This window comes from Ctenocephalides felis, unplaced genomic scaffold (genome assembly GCF_003426905.1).
Source record: "Ctenocephalides felis isolate EL2017-DRISC unplaced genomic scaffold, ASM342690v1 CF-g0.4_SCAFFOLD_03560, whole genome shotgun sequence".
NCBI classification, from domain to species: Eukaryota; Metazoa; Arthropoda; class Insecta; order Siphonaptera; family Pulicidae; genus Ctenocephalides; species Ctenocephalides felis.
In genome coordinates this window covers 1-12,915 of record NW_020539714.1, presented here as the reverse complement: position 1 = coordinate 12,915, position 12,915 = coordinate 1, and the positions used below count along the sequence as shown (strand labels likewise).

Sequence of the window (12,915 nt, the reverse complement as noted above, 5' to 3'; positions counted from 1 at the left end):
TGCTATTTTTCGTGAAACGAAAACCATGTATTATAATTTGCCTCAGTTCAATCCTTACAAATCTTTACGAAACATATTTTATAAATTCTGCGAATGAAATTAATCGTCTACTGGATTCCGATACTATCTCAAATATGGTTACAAAAATAATGAAAAATAGGCATTATGTCTATTGAGAAATTAACTAAGCAAATCACTTTATATTACAAAGAACTACAAATTTCTTGCAGGATTCATCAAAATTAGGAATAATATTTGTATTAAATTTAAATATAATTGGCGTGTAGTACACAACATTAAGAACATTTTTTTCTTAGTTTGCATTTTTAATCTACTCCCACCACACGTGAGTGATCGTCAACTTCACAATACTATAGGGGGAAGTCTCCTAGTGGCGGGCACCTAAGGTTATTTATAAATAAATCAAAAAAATATTTTACGAAATATTTATTAAATTATGATTTATGTTAGATAACAAAGTTAGAAATCAAACTAAATTAAAAAAGCCGCAATCTTTGCTAAAAAATAATTAATAATATCAATCAAACTTTGGTATAAAAAAATATGATTTTAAAAAGTGGCACCTAGTACCGGACATTTCAAAATAACCTGCATTGATCACATATGTAGCCATTTCCACACTTTGAAATGTCTGCACATGTGTCTTTGACGAATATTTTTAGCTATCGCAAAAAAAAATCACTATTTATCCACCCTTTGGCTAGGCCATACTGACGATCTCAGCTGGTGCATTCACCATAAGATTTTCATTCTTTGACTAGGAAATACGAAAAATAGGGGTATGTAGTGACCGTTAGCACTCATACAGAACAAAATTAAATAATTGAAATAAATTACGTAAATTCTCACAAGAAATATCAATATGTTTACTGTCCGGCACCAAGAAACAACTTACTGTCCGGTGCTAAGGGACAGGCATTTTCGTTCATTTGGTGGCACCTACTAAAATTGATTAAATATTGCCATCTAATAATATTCTACCATTTTACGGATAACGATCGAGTACAACTTTTATCTTTGCATACCACTCAAATGTAAATGCATAAATATGCTAAGATTACCTCCATTGACATTTAGGTGAAACCGTGATTTTGCGTCTAAACAGGAAAGGGTTGATCTCGCCGTGTGCGTCACAGGCGAGGCTTGGCGCGTGATCCTGTACCTGTGTGCCCCCGTGCCCCTTGCATCTATATTTTGAAATGAAAAGATTTATACTCGCTTAAATAATACGTGTTAAATAGAGTGTCCGGTGCTTGCTGCCGTCCGGCGTTACGGGACTTTCCGCTACTATCGTCAAGCTTTTAAAAGCCCAAAGTTTCTACGATACGTGTGAATTTGCCAATTTCGATATCGAACAATCTTTTGATAATAAAATGTCTACTGGTAATATCTGATATAACTTTTCTTTAAACAGTCACAATTATTTTTTCTTTTTTTATATTTTTTCTAATTTTTATTCCAAATTATTTAAACATTTGCCTACCCTAAGTATTTTATCATTACAATTATTTTCATATTATATTCTTTTCTTGACACTGCTCTTAATTATTATTTGCCAGATTTGGAATTTAAATAATAATTGCGCAATTGAGTCTTGAGTAATTTATATGCTTCTATACATTTCTGTATAATTCTAATCAGCTGAAAGAGTATTAATATAAAAATTTGTGAACTAATATTAAGATTTTTATAATATGTGGAAGAACGAGGGGCTTGTTGTAACAGTTGTTTTTGGAGTCTGGGGCTGGTTGTTGCATCTAACGGGGCAAATAGTAAGGACTAGAAACGGCAAGAAAACGTCTAATAAGTTATATTTTTTTCTACTTATTTTCAATAATATTTTTTTTTATGTAATTCTTTTCATAAATCAATATAAACTTTAATTATTATCATAATACGAAGAATAATTATAGTATCTCCTGTAACACGCATGTGCCCTATGACAAAAATGACGGACTTGCACAGTTCGGTATAATGCGTCGGTCTGCAGGTCAATATAGCCATGACAATAATACACAGGACGGTTATCCTATTGCCATTTTGCTATAATTGTACACTCTATTTATTCTTTAATCGTTTTTAGTTTGAATTTTAAGGAAACGCATATTATTTTTCGCGGTATAGTTTTTCATAAATGTGCATTCTACATTTTTGTATAATACAAAGAATGTGTCGTAGAAGAGATTACTTTATATATATATATATATATATATATATATAGTTATCTAATCAAAAATATATTAATATGCGTGTGTCTACGTAATTTATTCCGCAGGTACACATATTCTGGAAAAGACTACACAATTCGAGCAGGTTCTAATCGACACGACATGGGTGGTGAGATTTACTCGGTAATAGAAGCAGTGAGACACCCAAATTACAATGCATATAATACTGATAATGATGTGGCTCTGGTGCGAGTTGAAAAACCATTTTCACTGAATGGGAAATCCTTGCGCGAGGTGAAATTAGTGAATTCAGGAGGTAATCCATCGAGCGGCACTTTAGTGACAGCCACCGGATGGGGCACCTTAGAGGTAAATAAAAAATAAATTTTATTTTTAAAATTCAAGGTAATGTCATCTCTCAACAAATTATGAAGGAAAATTAACTAAGCTGAACTCTGTGATTATTGAAATTATTTAACACATTGCTATGGGCGTGTATGGGTTAACTGCATTAATGAAACAATATTGAATAGTACTGTTCTAGGGCAGTTCCGTAAGCTGAGTTGAGCTCTACCTCGATTCAGGGAAAAGTAGTGTGAGAGATTACCCATTGCCATTTCAAACCGCAGTGCCCAAAATGGGTTAGTTTTAATATGAAATATGTTTGCATCTATATTTTTAAGAGAAAATGGACATAGCCGCTCCACATCGGGGACAATGTGACCTCACGATCATGTCTACATAAGGCAGTGTGCTTAACATTTATGCCATAGAACACCCACGAATGCATTATTCGAAAATTTCTATTTTCCCACTCCTGGCTGATAATCTCATAGATTGTTGGACATATCAACAAGAAATAAAACTATTAGTTAGTAATTATATGAGTTCCTCATGGTGTTCCACGTGTAATGTGATTTCGATCATTTTAAATAATAAGAATTAGAAACTGAAAGTTATAAGTGATAAACTGTAACATTAAGTTTGGAAAATGGGTTATAATATGGGGACAATAGTTTTAGGTTCTGGTTCCAAATTAGAATGAGATGTATATTGTGAAAATGTCATATTGTGACAATTGGGGTTGAAGCCCCCTTCTTGGGGTATGCAATGGCTGCCAAATACTATATTCTAGCCTTGCAACCACATTACGAAGGGCTTACTTCAACACTCCAATCGTCCGCTAAAGTACCTGTAATTACCTGTGGGGGTTACATACATGGGGGTTACATACATCAGGATCCTGAGTAACAGAAAATTTTAGTAAATAATGCTTAAAATTAAATTAGGTTATTATTTAAATAATTGTTATAAACTTTTGTTACAATTAACTAAAAACATACTACTCATGTATCATTTCGTTAATTATTGTTTGAGTTAGTTATTTGTAAATATTTTCTATATTACTTTTATATTTTGAATATTGATCAGAACTTAAAGGTCCTATAGGCTGTTGCACTAATTTGACTTAATACTATTTTCAATACTAGCCGGTTTTACAGATGGAAACCCAAACAACTGTCCTATCTCTGTGTGCTGAATTATTATTACAATTTCTGTAATTCGGTGAATATTTATTGATGCAGCAATGCTGATTAGGGACTATTCTCAATTTAAAAAAATGTTATATATTAAGTGAAAACCGTAGTCACTTAACAACAGGCTGTTTGAACCGTGATGAATCCTCTGATTTAGTTCTAGTCGTTCTAGCCACTTTCCTACGAACGAGTACATTTTATAAATATAAGTAAATTCGTAACAATATAGCCAGCAATAATTGTGTATAAAATATCTACTATATACATGATGTTGTACACCAGAAATTTATTAACAGTTATCAACATCTATATCATATTAACTATCATATTAAATTTATTAATCTTTACAAAATGAACTCGTTACTAAATACAAAATAATATATGTACGCTTTTTGTCTTTCCTTAAAATAAATGATTTCTTAACATAAATTAAATTTTTAATGTTATAACTAATGTAAATTTTATTTTTTATTTATATGTTAGATGTTTTGCTAGACACTGGCATTAATAGTCAATTTTATATTGTTTTTAAACATTTATAGTATTCTATCTGTTTGATCGATAGCAATATCAGAGTTACCTTGATTTGATTGATCTTCACTTATAATGTGATATTAAACAACATAAAATATACATCTAGTAATATTTGAAACGAACTAAAATACACATTTGAATCATATCAATAAGTTTCATATACATTTATATATCGTTAGTTAATAATTTGTTATTTTAAGAATGAAATTTGTGAAAGTTTTACATTATTTTCAGCATCATGGCACCGGTACAAATAAGCTGAGAAAAGTTACAGTTCCAATTGTAGATCAACAAAAATGTCGAAAACTCTATGATGCAAATGATGATATTATTACGAGCAAGTAAGATTGAAATTGTAAATAACACACAATAAATAATTATATATATATATATATATATATATGAATATTTTCGAATTTCTTTGCTCCCAGAGGCTCCAATGCTTCCAAATTAATTTAGAAAAAAAATCTGAAATTTTTAGCTCTTAATATTAACTCTAGATAGTCCGCAGTCCAACTAAAGTTTCTTGGCTTTTCTTCGTAAGTAAATACTTATGCCATAAAATACATCACATTTTTGCTGTTTTTTTATTTATAATCAAAATAAGCAAATAGCAATGTTATTCTTTTATTCGTTTTGATTCACTGGTCGCTAAGTTATTAAATTCTACGAAAGAAATGGAATCTTACCCTTTTTTCTATAAGAAACTTTGGTTGGAATGCGAACTATCTTAAAGCTAATATTAAAAGCTTAAAATTTAGAGAATCTTTTTTCTATTAATTTGGAAGCATTTAAGCCCCTGCAAGCAAATACAAATACAAAATATCCATATTAAAGACCACCCTTCAGGACTTTTATATAAATTTTCCTGCATGTCAACCAAAAATGTGAATTACCTAGTTACTCTATTTCAATTACAAATATTGCTACATTAGTATTGAAATGTGAATATGTCGTATTTCGTAAACATGTTAATTTTTTCTGAACAAAACTTCTTTATTAGTATGGTATGTGCTGGTGTTCGAGGTAAAGATTCTTGCCAAGGTGACAGTGGAGGGCCATTAGTAACAGAAGATGAAATATTAGTCGGAATCGTATCTTTTGGATCAGGATGTGGCCAACTACCTGGAGTTTATACAAGAATTGCTTCACCACAAATAAGAGAGTTCATAAATAGAATTGCTCATGTATAAAACTAAATATTAAAACGTTGATAAAGTGTAGTTAACAGGATTTCTCATGAACACAATTTGCAATTATAAAGTAATCAGTCTAATCTATAGACTCGTATTTCGTATCAGTAAGCAACATCTCAACATATCATTTCCGTTGATTTCCTTATCTAAAGTGGATTCAAACCATATTCTTTCATTTATAAAATACGTCTATAGTCGCAGACATGTAATTGAGTGATATGTGAAAATCAGAATAAAATGCAGAAATTATTGATACTAGTTTCATTTTTATTTCCCTTGATCGTCTGTAAAGGTACGTAATGAATTAACAATATAATTGATATTTTTACTATCGATGCAATAAAACTAAATAATAAGAAATCTATAAATGATATGATATGCCTCTATGAGCTTAATGCTGAGTTTTCGAATTAATTTTAAATTTGTGTAAATTTTGAGTTCGTTTGTAAATTAGTTTTTTTGGATTTTTCAGAGACGTTTTAAATAATAAATAATAAAATATTTTTAAAAATGGCGCTAATGATGTGCCACTAAATAAAATCCTAACTAGTATCTTCTATTCAGTTGCATGAATTTTCACTTTCTTTTATATCTCCACAAATCAAACGTTATAAAATTTTAATACAAATTCAAATCATAATTTAAATTCAAATAGGATAAAACCATATAATTACTTATTTAATTTGAAAAACTCTATTTAAGTGACAATGGTCTATGATTATAATGTATTTTTTGATAAAATAATTGAATTTATAAAATCAATTTTAGTAAAACAATACGCGACTCATTTGACTTACAGAATGAAGTTTGTTAAAAAAAAAGAAAATTAATAAAAAAATATATGTAATATTCATTTGAAGTTTATTACTTTAACTTCTAAATTTATACAATCTGCAAATAATCATTGTAGCCAACACATATTAATTTGTAAGTAGAAAAAAAGTGTGAGTTTTTTTTAGAAATTTTCGAAGGATGATACGACCATCAGCGCTAAAAATCTATGAGTATTCATATATAGATTTGTATGTAGGAATATTTCAAATAAATTTTTACTGTATAAATCTTAAGCAGAGAACCGAATTGTTGGTGGAGAAGAAGCTAATATAGCGCAACATGGCTGGCAGGTATCACTTTTATTATTCGGAAATCATTATTGTGGTGGAGTAATTATTGACAAAAATTGGATTTTAACAGCTGCACATTGCATTGAAAAGTAAGTATATTTTCTTCTATTATTTCATTTATAATCCCGATTATATATGCAATGGTGATACATATAAAAATGACTTCATTAAAAATATTCAGATTTTTTTTTTCATAAAATTATGATTATTTGCATTAAATTTATGAAATTATGGATAAATAATGTAAACATTAATACAACAATAATACAACATAATACATCAATAATGAGCGTTCTAAATCAAAAAAGTATAGTGCAAATAATTACCTTATATCGACATCCAATGCTCTCTGGAAGTATTTGACGCTGCTCACCTGAAAAATGTTATTAACATTATTCTTAATGTTTAAGATTTTTTTATTTAACCTTAAAAATTTATAGCTTAAAAATCGTAAAAAAATGTAAAACTCAATAAACAATAACTTTGTTCATTATCGGAAATTCGTAAATATCACTCTTTGAGAGAATGGAGCATCCGATTAGAATGATTCAGAAAACATATTACTTGTGGTGACGGTGTGAAGAAATGATTAGTTTCTGGTAAAATATCCAAAATAAAAAAAAAATGTTTGCTATCATTTCTTTTTAAAAATATCTAAAAAGTTTTTGAAATTTTTCACATATACAAAGTTATTCAAAAAATTTAGAGATTTTAAGAAGTTTCTTATATAGCTGAAACAAATTTAGAGGGAAGTCCCGTAACGCCGGACGGCACCTAGCGCCGGACGGCACCTAGCGCCGGACACTATTTAACTCGTATTACTTAAGCGAGTATAATTTTTTTCATTTCAAAATATAAATATTCAAGAAACATTCGATTTGTATTGACAAGGAGACGCGCTGATTAGTTTTTGGCGAAGGCAGGTCCAGCCGTTCCGAAGATATGGGACAAAAAGTGCCAAAAAGGGTAACTCAGTTTTTAAGAGAACGGAGCGTGCGATTTGAATAAATCAAAAAAATACTTTACTTGCGTTAACAAGATGAAGAACTGATCTAATTTTCACGAAGGCAGGTTCAGCGGTTTTGGAGATCCAGTAAAAAAAGTAAAAAAAAAATGCCATTTGGCGGTCAAAAATGATCATTAGATATATGCACCTCAAATTATCAGATATTTTATAGAGATTTTAACAATATATAAATTTTGTTTACATTCTTATGGGTTCCGGCGCTTACGCGCTTCGATATTTCGTCTCTATGCAGTTAAAGCAGTACGATAGCTTTGAAAAAAAGTTCAGAATTTCCAAAATAATTCAAAATATATTTTTCTTCAACAAGTCTTTTTTTATCAAAAAAAAAGTAAATCTTTGTCAAAAATTTATAGTTTCTCAAAAATCTAATTATTTCAGAGTATTTTTTTTTTCAAAAATGTTAATCTTTTTTAAAAAAAATAATTTGTATTACGGAAAGTTCCAGCAATTTGCCTTAATGCACGATGCCATGCGCCCCACTAGTTTAATTTTGTTCTGTATGAGTGCTAACGGTCACTATACCCTCATTTTTCGTATTTCCCAGTCAAAGAATGAAAATCTTATGATGAGTGCTCCAGCTGAGGGCCCAGCCAAAAGAGTGGATAAATAGTGATTTTTTTGCAATATCTAGAAATGTTAGTCAAACATACACGTGTGTTCAATGCAGGTTATTTTAAACTCGGGGCTTTCCCCTAATTATTCAATTAAATTTCAGAATGTTTATATAATAAAAATTAGATGTATAAAATGAGATCGTCTTGTAAACATAATATATACAGTCTATTTCCCAAATATACGCACCTTCATTATATTAGATCTTTGAATACGAATTACGATTTTTATAACAATAATTCGAAAATATTTAAAACAATTGTTATTAATCATTGATTAATTGTTATTGATTATTGACTCAATTTGCTTTAAGGCACAATACCATTCACCGCTGGTTTTTCTTTTTAATCTTGTATCATTCTTTTTCTAACAGCGAAACAAATGCCAATAAAAGATATTCAGTTCGAGTTGGAAGTAGTACACATGAAAAAGGCGGAAAAGTATACAAAGTCAAAGAGACTATTCTACACCCAGAATATGATACTTATACAGTAGACTTTGACGTTGCTCTGATTCGCCTCGCCGAACCAATTTCATTCACTGCCTGCACGGTGCGTCCAATTCAAATTGTGGATGAAGGAGTAAAAACATTGGATGGAGCAATGTTAACGGTTACTGGATGGGGATCCAGAACGGTGAATCAAATTTTTAACAAACATTTAGATAGACTATTCAATTTTGGTAAGAACTGCTATAACGTTTAAATAATAGCACAAATTTAAAGCCAGCAGTGCCTAATCTAATGATAAAAACGTGGATTAGTAGCAGCTCGGTTCTGAATCGAACTTCCCAAACGTTTGATATCAAATAGTATGATAGCAAACTTTCAGTTGAGATCATAGATCAAATTAAAATAGTTTTTCGATGATATTGGTGCTATATATGCACTTTACTATTGAATATATAATTTAGACACAAGAATGGTTAACAACTTGGTAGACTTCTCGAAAAGAATACGTAGTTCTGAATGCTATTGTATTCATATAGCAATTTTTTAATAGTGTAATATTTAAGATTTTGCATGTTTTTTTAATTTGCAAGGGTAATTCAGATTTTTGTATTACATACTAATTATTTAAATTATTTTTTTAAATTTCAGATGATAATATCTGAAAAGTCTAAAAATCAGGCTTAAATATGGCTTGGTTTTTTATTTACTCAAATTTGCATGAAAAACATTGGTGATAAAATTTTTTATATGATTACCCGAAGTAAGAGAGCTATTAGAGCTTTGCTGTAACAATTTTTTTTAATCAAACTATCTTGAGATCCTTTGATTATATCTCTATGAAATAAAAATGGATAGTTACTGTAATTATTCCTCCACCAAATCATATAAGAATAAGTCAGCAACTGTTGTTCATTTTTTAACAATTAATCAATTTCTAGAAAAAGTGCGGTGTTATAACTTTCCCCATATTTGTGGTTAGTTGTGATATCTATAGGAAAGAATAGCGACAATAATTCTGTTCATATAAAGTTGTGGTAGTTCTAAGGGTCCTCTATATTATCTTTGGGCAGCTTCTTCTTCAGTCTTCTTGGAGTTGGTGTCTCAAGAAGCTGAGTGTCTATAGACTATAAATCGACAATAATGCCTTCGATAATTTATTCTTCACTCATTTTTGAGAAAATTGACTTGTTTCTAAATATTTTATATATTAACACAAACTATAATTAATACAAATAAAATATATAATGTCTCACTTAATATAATTTTTTTCTAAAATCAACGTACACTAAAATTATTATCTTATTATGTATGATAGAAATAGTGTCTCCTGTAAAATAATTTACTTATACCTACATTTCACAAACTATACATTCATCCAATCTTCTTTAATCAAAGCTGTATATAATTCTTGTATGTTGTAACTAGCCCCAAGGTTTTGTTTCAACTAACCGCAGATGTGATTTTTTTACATTAATCGAGGTAACTATCTATACAATTTAGCAACCAGAAAAACTGTTAAATTATGAAAATTGATAAATTTGATGACATATAAAACATATAAATATAAAATTAGTCAACAATAATAAGACAACCAAAATTTTATGGTAGCAAAATTTATATTACTTGTCAAAAATGACGGACCTGCACACTTCAGTTTATTGCCACATTCTTCGAAACAGTAGTTACAACAATATTACGCACAAAGGTTTATATTACATGTCCAATGGAGACAAATATTTCAATATCATATCAAAAAACTCCTGTTACGAGTTACCCTTTTGTAAGTAGCCCTAGTACCGCAGTATAAAAGCGATTACAATATATGTCAAAAGTATTAATTTATTATGTTTAATTCATTTAAATTATTTGTTTTTTATAGACTGGTGGAGATATCACAACAGAATTGAGAAGCGTTAATGTACCATATATTATTAAGGAAAAATGTGATGAATATTATTCAACCAGCAATGGAATAACAGATAAGTAAGTTTTAATTGTGGGTAGTGGTAATTAACGTTATACGGCATAATAAATTTGTTATTTATTCTTATTAGAGCGAGTCGATTTGTATGGGTCAAAAAAGTTGCATAGGCACATATGATTTTCGGATACTAAGGATCAAAATAAGATACTTTGCTGATGAAACCATATCTTTAAAATGAGTTCTGAAGTCCCGTGTCCTGATCCAAATATAAGGGTTAAAATTTGAAAAATTCCATTTTGGCACAATTAGAGTACCCCAATCTGCGTCCAAATGTATGACCGACACCCACTAACTTTGCAAGGCCGATCCACCCATGCCCGTCGTTTACCTCCTGGGACCCCCCCTGAAAGGTTTTTCAAAATCTAACACTTACCTTTGGGTCAATGCACGGGGCTTCAAAATTCATTTTAGAGGTATGGTTTCTTGAGAAAAGTATCTGATTTTGATCCTTAAAATCCGAAAATCATATGTGCCTAAGTGACCTTTAATTCGACACGCCCTAATATCTAAATGCATATATATAGGAATACATAATTTTAGGTGCACACTTGGGATTTAGATATCTACAAATGTATCTATACATACATACATGCAAACTTATTATTAAGACAGCTTGTAGACTAAGAAATGTTTAGTATTAGAAATACTGAGAATAGGACGCTAATAATTACTAATACATTGAGCATATTTATCAACTGTTCTTTTTTTTCGTATTGTTCAATACCAAAACAACTAGTGGAAAGTGACATTTTGCCTTAAGGCAAATTGCACAGACTTTGCGAAATAATTGACTTAATCAACCGAATTTGAGATTGAGATAGTTAGATAGCTATTTATTTCGAAAATAAAGTTTTCGCTATCAGTTAAATCTTGGGCTCGCCCGTAGGTAAGCAGTTAAAATTGGGTTTCCATCTGTCAAACAGACTAGTATTAAGTCAAAATCATGGTCAAATCAGGTTCTGATTGCTGTTCAAAAATTATATAAAAAAAATCTTACAATTGCGTTTTCCAATTGAATTTTCTTTAAAATTGATTCAGAATTTTTGCCTGAAACGTGGACTGAAAATTTTTCACTTTTCTGCTAATTACAAAGAAATCGCTCAACCGATTATATAAAAAATTTAACCAATGCGAGTGCTTGTCTAGCTTTTAATCTTTTGAAATTGGTCCAGCCGTTTCCTAGTCGGTCAATGTTGTGAAAACATCGACAAAACGTCAAAAATATGTTCACACACACATACATATATTTTTTCCAAATTTGGTCTCATTCGATTCAGAATGGCTTGAAACGTCGAGAGAACATAAAATTAGCAAATCGGATTTTTTGACGAAAACAAACTTCTCCTTCGGGAAGTTAATGAAAGAAATCTGTTTTACTTATAATTTATTAGATTCTTAAAGTGCCCCCAAGCATAGTTTATAACTTCATTATTGATGAGAGAAACCTTTTAAATAATCCTTTTATTTATGATTTATTTTCAGCATGATATGTGCTGGTTATCCTGATGGCGGAATGGACGCTTGCATAGGTGATAGTGGGGGACCATTAGTGAATGAGGGCAGAGTACTGATCGGTATCGTTTCGTGGGGAAATGGTTGTGCGAAACCTAAAAAACCTGGAGTGTATACAAATATTGCTGCTCCAAAAATAAGACAATTCATAAAAAGCCATACAAATATATAATATCAATAATTATTAGTTCTAAAATGAATATGTAAACGAATTTCTTCAAAATTGTGTAATTCACTGATCTTAAGTTGTATCATGTCATGCAATATGAGAATTGAATTTTATGTTGATATCACTCAGAACATTGAAATCATATAGTGGAAAATTGAAGAGGTTAATAAAAAAATACAAAATGAAACTAGTTGTAAGTAGCATTTTGCCTCAAGGCAAGTTGCATGTACTTCTCCTAAACGTGTAAATAAATGGCTTTATCTACAAAAATTAGTATTTGCTAATTAGACAAAATGTTCAACTATTTACATCTAAACCAAAGATTTCTCTTTCTTTATAAATGATTTTCTATTGATATCTTTGAATCGTACTTATGTCTGAAATTGAATAAATTGAAGTAATTTGTTTGTCATCTATTTTGGGTTTTAAAATTGTATTTTGAGTCCATGCGTAAACTGTAATCAGTAGCTACCTATGAAATACCACAGAACGTACATATCTTCGGCTTAGATTCTTCTTAGAGCGATCATAAACGAGTAAAAATTCTAAACTCTGATGGATTTTTATAATTCAACCTTA

The 12,915-nt window shown here is 30.0% G+C and overlaps 2 protein-coding genes across 2 annotated transcripts; both read left to right on the top strand.

The window, feature by feature from the left end:
• Window positions 1–1,069: 1,069 nt before the first annotated feature.
• LOC113382676 (trypsin-7-like) lies at window positions 1,070–5,454 on the top strand. The gene is made up of 4 exons (XM_026620914.1): window positions 1,070–1,098; window positions 2,297–2,558; window positions 4,496–4,602; window positions 5,265–5,454. Exons 1-4 carry the CDS (start codon window positions 1,070–1,072, stop codon window positions 5,452–5,454), a joined length of 588 nt encoding a protein of 195 aa, XP_026476699.1.
• Window positions 5,455–5,626: 172 nt separating this feature from the next.
• LOC113382678 (trypsin-3-like) lies at window positions 5,627–12,482 on the top strand. The gene is made up of 5 exons (XM_026620915.1): window positions 5,627–5,749; window positions 6,529–6,670; window positions 8,594–8,855; window positions 10,551–10,654; window positions 12,138–12,482. The coding sequence occupies exons 1-5, from the start codon at window positions 5,695–5,697 to the stop codon at window positions 12,337–12,339; spliced, it is 765 nt and encodes a 254-aa protein (XP_026476700.1). The 5' UTR covers window positions 5,627–5,694; the 3' UTR covers window positions 12,340–12,482.
• Window positions 12,483–12,915: the final 433 nt, after the last annotated feature.